The 19,914-nt window shown below is 48.9% G+C and overlaps 1 protein-coding gene across 2 annotated transcripts in view; it reads left to right on the top strand.

Annotated features, from left to right (window-relative positions):
* LIPC (lipase C, hepatic type) overlaps window positions 1-19,914 on the top strand; it is a 148,546-nt gene that overhangs the window by 114,699 nt on the left and 13,933 nt on the right. For both annotated transcript variants that reach the window (XM_033108661.1, XM_033108660.1), the window contains exons 3-7: window positions 5,780-5,964; window positions 9,906-10,088; window positions 10,648-10,765; window positions 13,151-13,384; window positions 15,626-15,871. In XM_033108661.1, coding sequence (XP_032964552.1) covers window positions 5,780-5,964; window positions 9,906-10,088; window positions 10,648-10,765; window positions 13,151-13,384; window positions 15,626-15,871 — 966 coding nt within the window. The remainder of the gene's footprint in view (window positions 1-5,779; window positions 5,965-9,905; window positions 10,089-10,647; window positions 10,766-13,150; window positions 13,385-15,625; window positions 15,872-19,914) is intronic.

The following is a 19,914-nucleotide window of genomic DNA, read 5'->3' as shown; positions in this document are numbered from 1 at the left end:
AGTATGAGTGTGTGTGACAGCAGTGAGTCCTTAAAGCCACGGCTCAGACTCAGCAACTAGACACCATGAATCCTCTAACAGCTCCTGTTTCCCCTTTTGATTTGGCCAACAGGAAGCTCAGAACAAAATCTATAGGCCATCTCCGGCAGCCTTACAGGATCACAGAGTGTGCATGTTAGGGTGAACTACTTAAAGTCATGTTCCAGAAGTCTGTGTGTTCTGTGAAGGGGACAATCACACTGTTATGGAGGCTCAGACACTCGGGCTCTAGAGCTTCACTCTTTCCCCCCAAAATGTGACTTGAAGTGGCCCCTGCCTCCCTCAGTCACAGGACTGCTGCTAGATTATAGTGAAGAGCCTTGCAGAGACTCACTGTGACTAATATGCTGTTTGGCACTACGGTCCACTGAGGATTGCAGACCACTCTCAGAGTCGACCACATGAAACTTGCTACTACGCAGGAATGATGTTCAAGACATCACCCAGTGACCCCTTTTTACAATAACCCATAGGGAAACTATCTCTGGTTTCCCTTTTTGATTTGGCCAATAGGAAGCTCAGAACAATATCTGTAGCCCATCTCCAGCAGCCTTATAGGATCATGTAGTGTGCGTGTTAGGGTGCTAATTTATTAACACTTCTGTCTTTGTTGTTTTATTGCCTTTGTTTTCTCTTTGTCCCTATTTCTTCTACCATGAATTTTTGTGAACTACTTAAAGTCAAAATTTTTTGTCCCTGTCATGCCCATCCATTGATTCTCTTTTTACCTCCTGGAGTTACACAAAAGGATTCTTGATCCTCTTCCCTGCAACTGCCCTTCAACATTAAGGTCCTCCATGAATTTTTTTTTTTTTTTTAGTACAAGAGCCCCACTTTCTTTGGCAATTTCTCCTAGATATGAGCTCGTAAAGAATCTTTCATCCTTCTAGACTCACATGATACCTCATCTTCTCTTTGTGTCTTCTCTAAAGCCCCTACTCAGGGCATCCCTCTACTCACAGAAACCATATGCAGTGGCTGGTTCTTATGCTTGCCTCTCCCACTGGACTGAGAACTCCTGAAAAACAGAGGCCATGCCCTATTTGCCTCCAACTATACCTAACCAGGGCCCATGGCATAATGTAATAATATATGCTTAATAAGGTTTTATTGAGCAAATGAATAAATGAATTTATATACACAACTTCCTCACTCATATACAGGTTGAAAGAAAGCCACAACCACAGGAATAAAAGGAAGAACACAGCTGTTCATGGGCCTTTCCACCTGATAATTGCTTTTTTTTAGGACTCTCCTGAACAGCCTTGATGCCGTAGGCACTGAGGCCCCAGCTAATTCTCCCAGCTGAATCCACAGTAAATACACATAAGACAGAATTGGTCCTGTGAGGGCAATTGGGACAAATTTTCACAGAAAGGATTTCACAGATCAAAAAACGCAAGATGCTGGGATCCAAGATGGCAGAGTAGATAAACACTGTGCCTGCTTCCCTTTGTTAACGAATTAAAAGTACAACTAAATTATGGAACAATCAACCTGGAGAACCATCTGAAGTCTGGCTGAACAGAAGTTTTATAACTAAGGATATAAAGAACAAACTACAACAAAACTGGTAGGAGGGGCGGAGACACAGAACAGGCTAACTCCAAAACTCTGTGGCAGTTAACAACAAGGAGGGATATCTCAGCCACAGAGGTTCCTTCCAGAGGAGCGACGGACCCCAGCCCCACAGAGTGCTGGTGCCAGGAAGAGGAGCTCCCACAACATCTGGCTGTGAAAACCAGTGGGGATTCCAACAATCCAGGTGGGATGGAAAATGGTGGAAAAGCCAAGCGACCTCTTAAAGGGCCCGCGCACAGACTCTCTCACTCCCAGGCACTCACCTTGGGCTCCAGCGAAGGGACAGTCACTCAGGGAGAGTCAGAGATATATGGGGGGAGGACGGAGTTGTGTGACTTCCAGACGAGGGCTGGAAAAGAGTCGGCATTTTCCCTGTGAGAGGTCCTTCTCCCGTGCAGCAGGCAGGCAGCCGCCATCTTTAATGTGTTGAGCCCGCCCCCTATGCTTCCAGCCAAATCTGAATCTGATTGGTCTGGTGAGCTCCAGTGAGCTGCTCTTCTGACTCACTGGGACCCAACACTACCCAACTCCCTCAACACTGGAGGCACTTTCTCCAAGAGCAGCCAGCCCCACCCACATTGTACTCTTTCTTGGAAAACTATCAAAATCTGACAGACCCCAGGTGGGTGGTAGCTGGCCTCAGTGTGCTCTGAGACTCTTGTTGAGTAGCTTCAGGCTCAGCACTGTCACCAAACCAGAATTTACATTAACCTGGTGACCACAACTCTTCCCACTCTAGTGACTCCTTGAGACCCTGCCTTACCCCACTTGCATACTGCATGAGGTTTTATCAGTGGCTGAACCTTAAGGGAGCCTGCCGATGGTAGCAGGACTCAAGGTGTCCTAGCTTTTTGTGGAGCTCCCCCAGGCCTGATTCAGGTGGCAAATGTCCTCAGGTCACAGTGTGGCCTCTCCCACATGCCTCCAGGGTTAGCACAGGCAGAAAAGAACCACAGATTGCTTTGTAACTCCTACCAGGTAGTCCCTAGCTGGTCACCGGCAGTGAGTGACCTGGGCCTGCACAGGAGCCCCTCCCAAGAAAGCCCCAGAACCAACATACTTGGAGGTTGGTTTCAGATCACAGCAGAGCACCACCCAATTAGCTCCATGAGCAGCACACCAAAAGTGCAGTCTCAACAGGCACTAGAGCCCACTGGGGCAAATCCCACTTAGTGGGGTAAGCCCCCACACAGCAGCCTGTAAGCTGCGAATGTGGCCAAACCCCACAGCCAATCAGCCTGAAGGTCAACCCCACCCACTGATGTGCCAATAGCAATCAAGGCTCAATTATAACAGGAGGGCACACACAACCCATGCAAGGGACACTCCTGGAGCACCCGGTGCAGGTGACCAGAAAGACTGTGCCACTGAGCCCCAAAGGGCACCTACTACATAAGGCTACCCAGCCACTACTAAGAGACATAGAAGATCTACCTAATACATAGAAACAAACAGATAGGCAGCCAAAATGAGGAAACAAAGAAATACATCCCAAATGAAAGAACAGGAGAAAATTTCAGAAAAAGAACTAAATGAAATGGAGGCAAGCAACAGACCAGAGACAGAGGTCAAAACAATGGTTATAAGGATGCTCAAGGAACTTAGTGAGAACTTCAAAAAAGAGGTAGCAAGCATAAAAAAGGACATGGAAACCATAAAAAAAAGAACCAGTCATAAGTGAAGAACACAATAACGGAAATGAAGAATGCACTAGAAGGAATCACCAACAGACTAGATGAAGCAGAGGACTGAATCAATGATTTGAAAGACAAGCTTTCAGAAAACACCCAATTGGAACAGCAAAAAGAATAAAGATCAAAAATAATGAGGATAGTTTAAGAGACCTCTGGGACAACATCAAGCATATGTGGGTCCCACAGATACCATATCACTCACTAAGCATTTATTGAGTACCTACTAGCACTGCCCCCCATGAGTTTACAGCCTGGTGAGGTAACACCACGCACTAAACAAATAAATTATCAGGCCACGTGACAAGAACATTAGGATCAGGAACCCAACACAGTGCTGGCAGCAAGAGAAAGTAATTACCTCTGGCTAGACTAGCAGGCTTCTGGGAGGGGGTGATGTTTGAGTTCCCTTTTAACGGATGGACCAGGGTTCACTGAAGAGCAGCAGAGACCAAAAAGGAAGCCAGAGTGCAAAAGTGCAGGCATGTGCAAAGGCATTTGGGGCGTCTATTGGCAATCTGGGGTAGCAAGAGAATGTAGAGAGGCGAGGCATTGGGGGAAAAGGGTAGTGGCCTTGGATGCAATACTAAGAAGTTTAAAGTCACTAAAGGGTCTAATAGTCCTTTCTCTTCTAGAAAGCTTCTTTGAGCAGCAGTGAGAGGGAGGATGGTGAGACGAAACAGAGGCGTTGCAATAAACCAAGCAAGAAACAGTGTGCGCTTGAACTAGGGTACTGGGGTCTAGGGGTATTTGAGAACCAGCAGCTTTGGACTGATTGGGAGGCAGGTACAGCAGTGCACGGTGACACCCCAGCTTCTGACGTAGAATACAGGAGGGCAGTGTATGGCATGAAATGGGGAACATGGACTGGAAGCCCACTGGTAGGGCTGAGGACCAGCTCAGACAGTCCCGAAGCTCAGGAAAGCCAAACTGCGCAGCAGAAATCTTCATTCTCTCAGAGAAATTATTCAGATTCTTGCTCACATCTTCTTTTAATAAAATATGACACATTTCATTCTGTCATCATAGTGAAAAATCATTGCCCTTTGCTGGGAATTAATAACTTTTTGAAATAATAACCTTTGGGTAGGAAAATTGGTTTCATTAATACCTCCCCTTGCACTTTGTAGGTTCATCATCTCTTGGTCCTGCTGTCCCCTGAAACCAAGAGCCCAAGACTTAATTATTTGAGAAGCCTGAACGATTTTATGCTCAGAAAGAATGATCAAGGTCCTGAGTAATTAGACTGAATTTAGTTCACTGACCAAAAACGCTTGTATGGCCTTGTGTTCACCCCTCAGCCACAGGGGAATCCACCCTCTGCTGGAAGGGAGGGTGACTGGCCTGATTCCTAATCTTGGTAGGAAAGATGTCGCCCACCGTGCGGTGCCATAGCCCTGGAAACATGGCACCTCCTCAGGCCCCACCCAGCCCCTGGGCAGAGGTGTGTGTCTTTAGCCAGCACCACCGCCTCCATAGCTGTTGGGCTGCCCTGCAGAGGTGGGTGACTGCCCACCCCTACCCCCAAAGTGGCTTGTGGTCAGGGTGAGGCTTTCCCCAAAGAGAGTCTAATGCGAGAAGGTGAAATCTTAAAAGCAATTTTTCTCTCCTACCCCACCCTCACACAGTCTCTGAAAGATTCTAAATGGATATTCATTTATCCTTTTGTGCTGAGAAAACTCTTTGGCAGCAGCCTGTCATCCAGAGTATAAAAATTCCTCAGCATCCCAGCCCCCATCCCCCAACCTCTGGCTGCCCCGTCTTGTCTCCTGCCTCCTTAAGCCCACGCGGTCCCATGCCTCTGAGCCCTTACTCAGCTGTTTCCTCAGCTTGGAAAGCCCTACTCCCCCTGTCTCCCCACCCACCACCCAGGCATACACACAAGCCCTATTCATCCTTCAAGGCCAGGATCAGCATCATTCCCCCCCGCCCCGCCTTCAAGCAGAATCCACAACCCCCTTGGTGAGCCTCCCCACCCCAACCCTAACTGGTCCATGCAAGGCTACGTGATATGTGATATAATTCATCTGCACGTGAGAACAGATTGGGCTTCATGAGACAATGTACAGCATCATCTAACCAAGATGCTTTACTCATTTGTACTTTTGGGTGAAATTCTTATTCTCTCTGATCCTCTGTCCAAGTTGCCTCCCCCATATTCCTACTGTCCTACAGCTACTCTAGTTTTGGGCTGGCTGGTTCTATAATCCCCAGAATGGCAGGCTGGAGGAGTTGACCCTCTCCACCTCTGTATTCAGTCCTCCTAGGTCACCCTCCATTCTCCAAGAGAGACATGGCCATTCTCCTGGAAATGTTCTTCTGGGTTCCCCAAAGCTGCGGCTCATAACTGTCTCCCTCACCTCACAGGCACCCCATGGCTGGTGTTCTTGGAAACCTTTGGGTTGTCCCAGAGCTGGTAGAGGTGAGACAGATGCCAGGTTAAAACCCTTCCCAATCTTATATTCCAGAGCCATTTCGAAGAAGATCTCGAGATGTTCAACCAAAGACGTTGCAGAACACAGAGACCAGATTCCTGCTCTTTGAAGGGGAAACTGAGAACGGCTGTCAGATTCAGCTCCATCACCCAGACACGCTACAACAGTGTGGCTTCAACTCCTCTCTGCCGTTGGTGATGATAATCCACGGGTGGTCGGTAGGAACAGCTGACATGCCTTTTTTCTCTCTGCGTTTACATTTGCTTCTCTTCTCCCTAGTGTGTTCGATTTTACTAAAAAGAATAGAGAGCCAGAGATATCAACTTCACGCATAATATTTGTAAAGCACATTCTAATTTTCCAGCTGCTTTCCCACACATGACCTCATTGATTATCCCAATTCCGTAAGTAAGCAAGGTGGGGAGGGTATCATTATCTCCACGTCTCAGATAATGAAACGTGACTCAAAGAGGTCACACAGCACATGAGGGCCCATAGGGATTGTGGTCCATGCAGGTGAATCTGCATGCTTCTCTGTCTTAGAAGACATACTCTCCCAATGAACTCTTGTATCTGTCAGAGTTGGCAGTGGCTCAAATGAGACAGAAGTTTGTTTCCATATTACACAATAGTCCAGAAATATGTAGCCCAAAACTGAACAAATAGCTTTGGTCAATGAAGTCCTGAAGGACCCAGCTCATTTCCAGCTCGCTACTCTGCCGTCCTTAGATGTGGCCCTCGTCCTTGTAGTCCAAGATGGCAGCTAGAGCACGAGCCATCACATCTTTATTCCAGGTAGCAAAGTGGAGTAAAGGGTGACACAAAGGAGTCAAGGAGCAAGGTTTTTAAAAATTAGCTTTACTGAGATACAATCCACAGATCATACAATTCATCTATTTAGAATGTACAATTCAATGGCTTTGGGTATGAAACAGTGTTTTTTAGGTTAGCTTCCCAGAAACATCTGCAAAATGCTTCCAATTATATCCATTGGCCATACCTGGATGGAAAGGTGGCTGAGACATGTAGTCTCTTAGAGAAAGTGTAGCCTTTTAGTGATGCGAAAAATCCTGTTACTATGGAAGACGAGGAGAGAGAATACTGCAGACAATAACTGAAGTCAAACTAAGCGAGGACTTGTCTCCAAAACGAAATCCTGACTCCCTGGTTACCAGCCCACCCACGATTTGAAGCTTAGTTCACAATCTGAAACCTCCAGAGGTTTGGGAGGTCTATTTCATGACTTGGAAACCTTTCCCTGCCATCTAGTTGGAAATACTCTTGAAACCTCCATTTATTCTACCCTAGAGAGCAAACTAGGCCCCCCTACCCACATACCGCTCTTTCAATGTATATTCTCCAACAGCCGGTTAGGTGTAGACTCATAGCCTCACATGAACAAAACAGACCCCATGCCTGGACTCGTGGGGGTCGTGGGGAGCCACATGGTGCAACATGGGTGTGGCCATGAGGTGGGGGTCTACTGTTGCCACCCTGGGAAAGCACAGAGGCTCCTGCAGCTCGCCAGCAACTTCTCCCCTAGATTTAAAGGGGTCTCACCCTAAGGAAGTGGGGTTTGGCAGTGAACTTGGTGGGAGCCTTTCCTGACTCTAGAGAAGGGACCTAACATAGATTGAGGCCCTACTCAAGGTAGGCCTACTACCGTCGGGAGAAAAGGAAAGAAAGGAGATAAGATCATTCTTAAGAAAAGATGTAGCCACAGCTAGTTGTAATGGATTAGAACATTACTAGCATTGCAGGAAAAATCTTCACCCCATGTCACCATGACAGTTTCGATAAGGGCCCAGTAAGAACAACAGAATCCCACCTCCCATCAGAAAGGCGTACCCAGTGAGGACCCGTCTGGAAACGCCTGCAATGCCACCCCTAAAACTTGAATATTTTGCACCTTCATTCAAATAAAATCCTAAGCCTCTTTGTTCTTTGGGGCAGTTGCCCTCCTCCTAGCCTGCCCACTCCCAAAATATTGGGACTGTATCAATATTGGGAGTGTACATTTCCTTTCTCTTAGTAAATCAACTGTTTGCTTGGCTTTGTTTGCGTGGCTTAATTCTGTAGGTCCTGGATTCCTCCCTGTGTCCATACAAGTACCCTTGTTCTTCGGGAACAGGCCCTTTACACTATACATCAGCCCATTTAATCCTCACTCTCCCTGCCTCTCCCCCACTCTCCCTGCCTCTCCCCCACTCTCCCTGCCTCTCCCCCACTCTCCCTGCCTCCCCCCTACTCTCCCTGCCTCCCCCCCACTCTCCCTGCCTCCCCCCCACTCTCCCTCCCTCCCACTCTCCCTGCCTCCCCCCCACTCTCCCTGCCTCTCCCCCACTCTCCCTGCCTCCCCCCTACTCTCCCTGCCTCCCCCCCACTCTCCCTGCCTCCCCCCCACTCTCCCTCCCTCCCACTCTCCCTGCCTCCCCCCCACTCTCCCTGCCTCCCCCTCATTCTCCCTGCCTCCCCCCCACTCTCCCTCCCTCCCACTCTCCCTGCCTCCCCCACTCTCCCTCCCTTCCACTCTCCCTCCCTCCCACTCTCCCTGCCTCCCCTCCACTCTCCCTGCCTCCCCCCACTCTCCCTGCCTCCCCCTCATTCTCCCTGCCTCCCCCCCACACTCTCCCTACTCCCTACTCTAAGCTCCAGCAATACCCAAGTACTTGTTGCTCCTTCTGTGTACCATGTGACTTCTCTCCTCTTAGCCTTGGCTCAGGCTGTGCCTTCTACCTAGAGTATCCTTTCTCCTCTTCTGTGGGACAGTATTCATTATATATTAGGTGCTCCAAAAATATTTGTTAACTGAATTAATGACTGAATAAATATCTTGTTTACAAATGCAACATGAAGATAGCATGGTCCTTTTGCCAGAAAGAACTCTTTATTCTCAAAATCCTGTCCAGACTGGAATATATATACTATTACTAGTAATAATAATAATGACAATAGCAGCTGCAGTAACTAACATTTGCTGAGTGCACTGTTCTAAGTGCTTTGCATCTGTTAACTGATTTTGTCTTCACAAAAATCCTGCAAGAAGGGCATTATTATTGTCCCCATTTTCCTGATGAGGAAACTGGGGCACAGATATGTTAAATAACTTGCCCAAGGTCACTCAGCTAGTAACTGGGAGAGACTGGATTTGATGCTACACCCACACAGAAGGCAAGGTAAACATTTATGAAATGAATGCATCTTACCCCAGGTGATATGCCCAGCCATCAGTGTTGCTCTCCAGTTTCACCTCTGCAGTCTAGTCTTCAACCACACCTGACTTTTCTCCTCTCCCGAGACATCCACACTGTCCCTTGGTGATTCTGTGCCTCTGCATTTGCTTTTCCTTCTGCCTGGAATGCCCTAAACCCCACCACCACCACCACCATCACATTCACCTGCCCACCCTTATTCTTCTAAAAGAGCTCTTATTCCTCCTGTAAGACAGCACAAATGCCTTTGCTCTGTGAACCCATCAGGAGTGCCCTGGATATTGGTTCGCATACATAGAACAATTCCCCACAAACATTTATGGAGTTCCTACTATGTTCTGGCTCATGGTTCTAATCTCTCTAAAGCAAGAGGAATGCAGTGGCCGAGAGGAGAGGGAAGGTGGTAGGCCGGCAAGGAGAGGGAAAGCGGTCAGATTCATTCGTCTGGCAGAACAGACCTTCGGAGGGCATGGTGTGGGAGCTGACCCTCAAAGGAGAGGTGAGCTTTTAGTACCTGATTTACACAGACATATTTATTGTTTTAAGGCTTGGAAAGTCCATTAGGGAAATGTTAAGACAATGGTTCTCAACTGGGAGCTAGGAGGAGTAACCCCCAGGGAACATCTGGCAAATTCAGGAAACATTTTTGGTTTTCACAACTTGGAAGGGGTTTGCTGCCAGCATCTCACAGATGGAGGCCAGAGATGTTGCTCAACATCCTACAATGCACAGGACAACCCCACAACACAAACATTATCTGGTCCCAAATGTCAGCTGTGCTGAGGTTGGGGAAGCCCACATTAAGCTCTTTCTCTTGGAGAGAAGGATCCAGCATTAGCCGAGAGTTGGAGAAGAAAAGGAGGTGAATAGGGAGAAAGAGACAATTAGTACAATGCTCCCTCCGACCCCTCCTGGTGAAGCTGACCACCCTGTGTGTCCACCCTCAGATGGATGGCTTGCTGGAAGACTGGATCTGGAAGATGGTGGCAGCCCTGAAGTCTCAGCTGGCCCAGCCAGTGAATGTGGTGCTGGCAGACTGGATCACCCTGGCCCAAAACCACTATGCCATTGCGGTCCGCAACACCCGCCTTGTGGGCCAAGAGGTCGCGGCTCTTCTCCAGTGGCTGGAGGTAAGACCTGCCTGACCTCCCTTCCTCCCCCTTCCTCTCAGACCAGGTGAATTAAGCTGGTCTCCCACAGCAGCCCAGACAGGAGAACCACTCCTGCTAAGCTCACAGGAATGGGAAGGCCAGGGATGGAGATCGGGTCCAGGTCTCTCTCAGCGGCCTCCCTTGCACCCCTATTTTGTGGAATCATCTACATCCCCCACCCCATCCACTGTTCCTTTTATGCTCACCCTCTCGGATGTGCTAAGGGATCTAAACACACCCTGTAAACCGCCAAACCCCACACAAAGGAACAGGATCATTTCCGCGGGGCCTTCATGTGCAGGTGAAAACAGGCAGGTAGGAGGCAGCATGCAGGCAGGGGTCCCGGCGGCTGGGCCTGCAAGGAGAGAGCACAGAGTCCGCAAGGTGAGAAACCAGTTTGGGTCTGGAGTAGGAAGGAAGTACCTCATTTGCGATCAGCGCAAAGAGCAGGGTGGGAGCCTGAACAAGCTGGACCCACAAAAGGCTTTTATCCAGGCAGCTCTTCTCCTCCTGCAACCATCTTACCGCTGTCTTCCAGGAATCTGTTCAATTTTCTCGAAGCAATGTTCATCTAATTGGGTACAGCTTGGGTGCACACGTCTCAGGATTCGCTGGCAGTTTCATCGGCGGAAAGCAAAAGATTGGGAGAATCACAGGTAACTATGCCCAATAACTAACAACTGTAATCTCCACAGCTGCACAGGGGACATGGATCTAGGACCTGCTTTTCCAACAGCCTCACACCATGTTTCCCCGAAAAGACCAGGGCTTATATTAATTTTTGCTCCAAAAGATGCATTAGGGCTTATGTTCAGGGGATGTCATCCTGAAAAATCATGCTAGGGCTTATTTTCCGGTTAGGTCTTATTTTCAGGGAAACACAGTAATGAGCACAACCCCAGCTTCCTTCGTGCTGCACTGGTGTTCAAGGAAGGATGTGTTGCACTATTTCAGCCATGAGGACTGTCAAGGCTGCTGTTCCGAGAGAATTCAGAAATCACAGCCTCCATTCCTATTGCCTTTCCTCAGACAAATGCCTCTCAAAGTCAGGCCAAAGAGAACCAAAAAAGTATTTCTATATACTTTTGTAGCAGGAAAGAGTTGATTTTTCATCCTATAGTTTAAAAAGCCCAATGTGAGTGAGTTAAATAATCACAACCCTAAATTTGCTATTTGTGCCTCAGTTTCCACATCTGTGGAATACGTGGGTGTTACTCTGGGACTCATTTGGATTGGAGGAGGGAGTTCTACACCCAAAATTTCACCTCACGCTTTACGCCAACTTGGAAAAGGCCCTCGATACCCAGGAAGACCTGAAGACAGGCAGGGCCTTTCCTCCCAGGTGCCCCTGACACCAGCCTCATCCACCATGCTGCCCTGGACTTACATTAGGAAGAACATACCTGATCGGATGCTTCTCTAGCCCAGCCCCCCAGGCCTACGGATTCCTACACTGGCCCACGCTCTCCAACTTCTCCTCCTGCTATTCCCTTCCTATAGGTTTAAGCTTCTATGACCCTAGATTTTTCTCCCCTTTACAGACACTCCGTGGCCTCCTGAGCTTCTGGGCCTTTGCATGTACTGTTCCCTTTGACTGAAATATCTTACTGCCACTCATCCACCCAGCCTTAGTCTACCTACCAAACTCCGACTCATCCTTTAAGACCGATCGAGCTAAGTCAGTAGTTCACAGGCTAAAACAATTCAAAGGAAATTTAACATGAATAGCTTTGCTATGATCTTTTATTTTTACCAAGTAAGAACATTTTGGGCAACCACTGTCTACTATTATCATTACTTCATCAAAACACAGATTTATTTTAATCTGAAAAAAGATAGCGATAATGGCAGACATTTGAACTAAGTAAATATGTCATTATGAGAATTCATTTCCTTGTCCTTATTTTTTTTTTGCATCTTGCTGGTGAGTGGGGATAACTGGTTCACAGACGCGTACCCGTGTTCCCACCCCTGTGATTTAACCCTCAATAGCCTGAGCGTGGGCAGGCCTTCCACCGAAGGCCAGTGCGGCCCATCCATCATTGAGAAAGCAGGGCTAGAAGGCTGAGTCAGAATCACAGAGGTGGAATTGGGCCCAGGATCCTCTCCACTCTGCCTGGTGTCTTGGGTCACATCAGGCATCATTAGCCAGGCACACACACATCAGAGGCAGCCGGATAGCTAATTATTCTGTTGTCATCTTATAGCCAGCCCGATGAGAGGAATATAAATCATACTGAGACATCCTTCACTTGTAACTATGGGTAAGGGTTGCAGAACCGGTGCTCCTGTGGCCCCCTGTCACTTCCTTTGCCTCCACTAGGGATGAAAGCCAGGGTTGATGCGGGACATCACATGGCCCTCCAGAGAAGGTAAAGGAAGCAAGAAAATCCTTGAGTGCATAAATATTCCCCAACTACAATCAGCCAGGAGCTGCCACTTGTCTCATGCACACACATCTGTCACTTGAGGACCAGAGCTCTGCGCAGTCCTATTTGCTCACAGTATTTTCACCAGAGAATAGCAACGTCCCAAGGCGGTTCAGGACATTCCAATGATGTAACATTAGTGTGGGAGAAAAGCCAGCTTGTTTAGGGAAATTATTGAGGACCTGCAGGCAAATGAATTCTTTCTTTGATGGGTAGGTTAGAACTACTTACCATAAACACAGTGGGGTTTTTTTGTATGTAAACAGATGCTCTTGTAAGTAGCTAGAGAGAAGTACTTAAAATTGATTTGCTCAAATATATCACGTATTCACTCATAACCTTATTTCTACCACTCGATAATTCCTGCGAACCTCTTTTCCGAACCTCTTTTCCTCATAGATAATGTCCAGCCTGTGTCCAATTTTCAGTACATGAATTACTGTGGTTTTACTGCCAAAAGGTTGTGGCAAGATTTTCTAGAGAAAGATTATGCCCTAGGATTTTCTTCTTTCTGCTAGCCCATGAATGTGTAATAACATCAGAAGCTGAAAAGAGCATTTCTCCTCCCCTTCCCTGGCTCCCAGCTAACCCTGACCCTTGCTTTCCCATTAGGGCTAGATGCCGCGGGCCCTTTGTTTGAAGGAACTTCCCCCAGCGACCGTCTTTCACCAGATGACGCCGATTTTGTGGATGCCATTCACACCTTTACCCGGGAGCACATGGGCCTGAGTGTGGGCATCAAACAGCCCGTAGCACACTACGACTTCTACCCCAATGGGGGCTCCTTCCAGCCTGGCTGCCACCTGCTAGAGCTCTACAAACATATTACCAAGCACGGCCTAAATGGTGAGGAAGAAGACGTGGCCGAGAGCACTGGCCTGCATTCCCCACACTTGCATGGGGCCCCTGGATCCGGTGGAATCTACCAACTCTGTGGATTCTGGGAAGAGTTTGGCAAGGGTGGGGGCCCAGGGTGTGTGGTCACCAAGTCCCCTCAGAGAGAGAGCTTGTGGGAGGGGGTAAGCACTGGAGAGAGGAGCCCAGGCTCTGAGGATGAGCTGAGGGCACCACCAGGGACCCCCACCTGTGGCCCTCCCCCAGGGCCCACATTGTCTTTCCTGGGGGAGCAGCCCTTCTGAGAGTTGACTCCTGCTGCCTGTGGCTATTTTTCCTTCTCCAGAAGCTTCTCGCTCAGGCAGCTTCTACTCTGGGCCACATGAGGTTCCCTTAACAGATCGTGGCTTCTTGATCCCTGGCCTCATGAGAGTGGGAAGAACTCGTCCACCCCTGTAAGGATGAATCAGTTAATCCTCCAGGACAATACCAAGATGCTTTCAGTTTGAAGTTCAGCTCTACATATCTCCCTGTGACTTCCTTTATCTCAGGGCAAACACTGAATGTGGCATTCATTATCTGGGTTGTGATCCCACTTCTCTCTCAAATCCTAAAACTGAAACATTAACACACATGTTATGCACAGGACTACAGAACCAAAGTGTCCGCGAAACCCGTACATTCCATAGTCATTCCAAATTTCTCATTATTGCAAAAGCTCATCCTGATTAAAACAAGTCAACTCACTGTAAGCCAACTCGAGACCCACACCCGCGCATACGACCTTCTCACCCCAATCATCCAAAACTAGGCTGAGAACACACTCTGTTGTGATTACATCACCACCTTCACTTCTCCGGTATGAGAATGACCTTCACACTCAGCATTATCTCATTTTGGCTGCACTCCCAGCCTTCCACCGGCCCATGCCTGAGAGAACCTTCTGGGAACTTCCCCTTATCATTCGTCACCTCTCCCTGGAGTCACTGCCCTGGAGTCACCAGCAGTTCCCGGCTGACGGTCCCGCCCTCCTCCCAGACCTATGTTCTCCCACAGTCAACACAGACCTGGAGGGTGGTGTGTAGTAACGAGTTGCCTAGTTAATGCATCTGTGACCAATGAGTGTTATTTGCTCTTTTGTGCTAAACTTCAAAGTGATGAACCAAGTATATCTATGTAGCTTGCCCAGCCTGGGTGTGCTTTCTCCCAGGTTTCTTTACCCTTATGTTGGAAAGTGATCCCATTCTGGGGTGGTTCTCAGGACCATACCTGAACAGAAAGTCACTTGTGAACTCTTCTACCATCCTAACCATGTAGGTGAGACTACGCGAGCTCGAATGAGTTAGTGAATATCTTTCAAGTTCTGTTTTCTCAGCTGTAACAGCTGCCTCAAGTTGCTGAATGAAGACGCGGGGAGTGGATGAGTGAAGGCACTTAGCAGAGTGCCTGCCTCATAGAGGGTGTTCAGCAAGGCCCTGGAATGACTACTCCTGGGGAAAGAGCTTTGGGCACAGTTACCTGAGCTCTACCTTCACTTTAGATACTTTATCTATCTTGTGGTGGTTCCTCAATATTCTTTGAGAATCATTTACTAAAGAATAGGTTAATATTAGGAGAGTTTTTATGTTTTATTTTTTTAAGGTAACTAAACCTCCTAAGCTTGCTGGAGGGGTTAGGGCCATTCAGACCTGGCCGTGGGGGTGTACTTCCAGAAGTCCAACCCCATGCCAGGTTTACAGGTCAGTTACCCAAGGGACACAATGGCTGCTTTGGGACAGAAGGTAGACATTCTGGGAGAGGCCTCGTCTCTCACCATTAGAGGAGCCGCTAGAGTGCCTCCGCCCTCGTTTCCCTAGCTGTATTAAGCAAAGAGGCATTCCACACAAGCCTGTTCCAACTAACTCACCCCGAAGCCATGAGCACTTGTGCCTTTTTAACCATTTGAGAGCGAAATATTTCTAAAAGGAATTACACTATCCTGCTTTCTTCAATAATTTGCTATTTTCTTAGCGACTTGGGTTCCTGTCAAAACGCCTACCGTAACACGCTGTGACTGCAGAGGCTGAGAGAGGTCTACCCCTTCTGTAGTTTCTGCTCAGTTATTACATGCACGGTTGTCGGTGGGTTGACATCAGCCACCCCACCCCTCCTTCCTAACGTGCTGTCACTCTGCACTGAGAAACAAGATGACCTTCTGAGTTGAAGGTACTTTGGGTTAAAGGGTGCTAACGTCCCTCTTGCGCTGTGTTCCAGCCATCACCCAGACCATAAAGTGCGCCCACGAGCGGTCGGTGCACCTCTTCATCGACTCCTTGATGCACGCTGACACGCAGAGCACCGGCTACACGTGCAGCGACATGGACAGCTTCAGCCAGGGCCTGTGCCTGAACTGCAAGAAGGGCCACTGCAACAAGCTAGGCTACCACATCAGCCAGCAGTGGCGCAGCAAGAAGAGCAAGAAGCTCTTCCTGGTGACACGAGCCCAGTCCCCATTCAAAGGTGAGTGCAGGCGGCCCGCAGCCTTCGGGAGGACCTGTCTGAAGGTTCAGGAGTTCCCTGAACACTTTTCCTGGAATGACTTCAGGTTGTGCTATTTTAGTGATTCTGAAACTACACAGGGATGTTGACACAGCCTGTCTTTTCCCAAGAATGTGGCCAACTGGTTGCCAACTGTAGAAGAGAAGCCTTAATACTTCCTGGAATAATCCCTGGGTTGGCCTCTCTTCCATTTTCATGGTCCCCTATAATGTATGATCCAGAGGCCCTGAGCAGTTATGTCAACCACCCAGGTCTTATTGTCACAGGGACCTGGAGGTGTCTCCAAACCCAAACTGGAACCCAGTACTTTCATGTCTGCTCATGACCCCCATGATAAAACAGCTCCAGGCTCCATTTGCAGCTCCTTATTCCCCCAAAAGTTTGAATCTGCTGATCTTACAGGATATCACTATCCTCTTGAGGCCTTTCCAAGGTGAAGTTCAACTTCCAGTGTTTCCCAATCAGATCCTTCACCTCAGGCAGAAACCAAGCCCCTGCCGTGCTCTGGGTTGAACGGGAGGTCAGAGAAAGGGCTACGGCCACGTCTTCGACTGAAGCCAGGCAAGAAATACTCCACTGAAGCCTAAATCTTCCTGAAGGGAACAAGGCGACATCTGTTGCCATTAGCATTTCTGTCTAATCCCTTAAAAAGCACGTGAGTGATTTAGCATCTTACTGTTTCATAGCATGTGTTCGCTGGCGCTAGGAGGAGCCCAGGGTTGTGCTGTTTGATTATTACTGTGCAAATATTTGTATCTGCAGAAGATGAAAGCATCATCATGGCCACTTTGCATGTGCACAGCATTTGATACAAAACATTAGATGCAGCCATGGATGCCCTGTAGTCCCCACAACAGCCAAGCAAGGTTGGCAGGGCTGGTTACTATCCCATTTTAAGAAGAGGAGAAGCAAAAGTCCGGTGAAGTGACCCGCCCGCAGCCTGGAGGTGCGCTTAGAACCCAGGTGCACCTGACTCCCAATCCGCTCTTCCTTTTAATGATCACACTCCCAAATTCAATCTCCCATGTGACTTATTTTTCAAGCACAGGATTTCTCTGTTTATCTGAACTTTTGTTCTCCACCCAGATTTCCCTTCCATGAGCCAAGGCGGCCCAGGAATGACAGAAATGTGTTGTGGGCGGCAGACAGCTTCTGAGAGCACTTGGAGTGAGGGCAGGATGTTTCCCACCTGAGGGACCAGAGGGCCCCCTCTACTCTCTGTACTTTAAGGGTGGAGGCGCCAGTAACATCTGGGAATCAGATGAGGGCGTTTGGAAGGCCTCCTGCTTAAGGGAGCTCCCCCTCCACAGGCTGCCAATTAGGCACTCATTTATTTGGGTTAACCAGCTCCTCTGAAATGGCAAAGCCGTCTGAAGTGATTAAGCCTCTCAGATGACCACAATTCACTGGGTCTACTTTAATCCTGGAATGTTAGCATTTCAAGAGACTGTTCAGCCCCGCCAGTTTCACAGATGGGAAAACTGAGGCCCAGATGGGGAAATCATTTGTCCAGGGTCACAAAATGGATTTTTGGCAGAGCCAACATTTAGTCCCAGACCTCCAAACAACTAGTTGAGTGATTTTTTTTTTTTTTTTTGAATCTCAGTAACCTGCCCCTGGTCTGTTTGTGGGGGTAAAGGCAGGAGGAGAAAGGAGAATGAGGAGTTTGCTTTCTTCTTGAGATCAGCTAGAAAGAAAGGTCACTTTTCGCTTTCCAGGGCTGGGCTGTGCCTGTGAAGCAGGGGCTTGGTTCAGCCCCAGGATGTCTACTGAGGGCTTAGCGACGGCGGGGGAGGTGAGGGGAAGCGAGTGTCAAGAGAAGGAAGAGGGTGAAGAAAAAGCAGTAGGAAAAAGCCAGGCAGAGTTTCTCTCTTCTGCCAGGGACCCTGGGTGCCTGACCATCCCATCGTGCTGGTGTGAGCTCCTTTGCTATTAAGGAGACCAAAAAATCACACGAAGGCAGCATTACTCACCCAGCAGCCACCAAAACCAATGTTCTCATCCACTCACTTTTTTGTCAAGCACGAACTGAGCCAGGATAGGCAGACCGCCACCTCAGGGGGCCCGGTGGAGACCAACTCCCTGCCATGCAGTACGTGCCCACTGCTGTCGCAGGAAGACAGGGATGAGCCCCTTGGAGACAACACCAGGGTCTCCTTCTTACCAACTACCCATCTCCCTCCAGGGACATCAGCTGAGGATGGGACCTATGGGGCCGGTGATATGGAGGCAGGACTAGAAGGCAGGACTGCCCGAAACGGGGCGGCAGCCCCAGCTCCAGCCCCCGAGGTGCAGTGGCCTGCACTGCACCGTCTCTCCTCCTCAGAGCCTCCGGGCTCTCCCCGCTTCTGCCTCAGTCCTTCCTGAGCAAAGCTCTCTTCTGCTCGCTGGTGGGGTGGACCAGCCCTGTGGTCACACCAAGCGGCCCCGGGAATGGCTGGGAATCACACTCAGGTGAGACTCACCTGTTTGGAAGTGGCTGTTCATGGGATGCTGCCATCTGCATAACGCTATGTCGTCCAATATGGTAGCCACTAACCATATGTGGCGATTTACTTAAATTAAATTAATCAAAAATGTGACTCCTCAGTCACACTAGCTACCTTTCAAGTGCTCGGATACGTAGCTGCTGTGTCGGAGAGCACAGCAATAGATCTGCCTCACCGCAGAAGGTTCTGTGGACGGTGCAGCACGGAGCCTCTAATCTAGGGCCCCATAACTACACCCTTCTCCACCCATCACCGCCGCGATCATCTCTGACCTTGGCCCCCCAAGCCTGTTGCGTTGGCCACCTCCAGCATTTGATGAATACGTATCGATTCATGAAAGAACAGACTTGCCCAACCCTGGCTACAGAGACCTCACAATCCATATTTTTCAAGGACATCTAATTGTACTATATATTCTAGTGCAGGGTCTGGCTGGGCAAGATAAACATCACTTCCCAGTTGTAGTTTCACAAAGGATGACTAACTTGGCCCTCATTCCTCTGGCTCCAAGATATTTCGACAAAAAACCATCAAAGGATCTATTTTCTACAACCGTCTGACCGCCAGAACTCGGGTAAACACTGGGAGAGCACAGCCGTAGCCGAGGAGAACTGGGAACAGTCACTGAGTGAAACGAGGCAATTTATCGCCCACTTCCATCCTCCTTCTCTCAGGAGGAACTTTTACCAGGTTGGGAGCCAGTTCTTTCCAGAGAGAGGGGGAGGGAAATGAATCTGTATTGAGTAAATTCTGCTTAGCAAGATCTTATCTAATTAATCCTCCTAGCAGTCAGATGCCAGCAGTGGGTGGAGGGGAGGGAAGTGGCCATCGGGGGGCTGACTCTGTCCAGGCACCACGCTGGACGTGCTGCACAAATAATCACATTTATCATTTAATCCTCACAACAACCCAAAGAGAGACAGACAGACAGACAGACAGAGGTGGGGGGTGGGGATCTATTAATTTTCCAATAAAGAAACTGAGATTCAAAGAAGTTAAATCCTCCCACCGTCAGTCACTCCGTCTGTGAGTAGCAAATGCAGTGCTTGACCCCGGGTCTCTGATTCCATGGCCTTTGCTCCTTTCCCTCCCCAGGCTCCTGAGAGGGGACCAAGGCCAGCCCCTCCCCCCACACTCTCCCTGCCTCTGGGCCCCATCCGGCCAGTGGGCACTTGTTTCTATTGCTTCTCCAGCTGATGAGCATACTCCTTTCTTTCAGTTGGTCATGACCAGCCAAACTGTGACTTGGGGAGTCTGTGTGTCTTTGGTTTTTCTCAGCTACTTTTTTGGAAGGTTTTCACTGATTTCCAGGGAGAGTTCCAGAAGAAGCAGTAGGCATAGGAAAGAGAGAGCGAGCAGGCTGGGCATTGCAATAAGGGGGGTTCAGAGTTTGGCTTTGCCACCAACCACCTAGGTACATAAGCATAATCGAGGGACACAACTTATGTGGGCCACAGAGTGACGTGCGGACAAGCGAGGGGGTGAACCACTAAAATTGGCACCGATGGGTGGGGC

This window comes from Rhinolophus ferrumequinum, chromosome 6 (genome assembly GCF_004115265.2).
Source record: "Rhinolophus ferrumequinum isolate MPI-CBG mRhiFer1 chromosome 6, mRhiFer1_v1.p, whole genome shotgun sequence".
NCBI classification, from domain to species: domain Eukaryota; kingdom Metazoa; phylum Chordata; class Mammalia; order Chiroptera; family Rhinolophidae; genus Rhinolophus; species Rhinolophus ferrumequinum.
The sequence above is the reverse complement of the archived record's forward strand: the minus strand, read 5'-3'. Positions and strand labels throughout refer to the sequence as shown.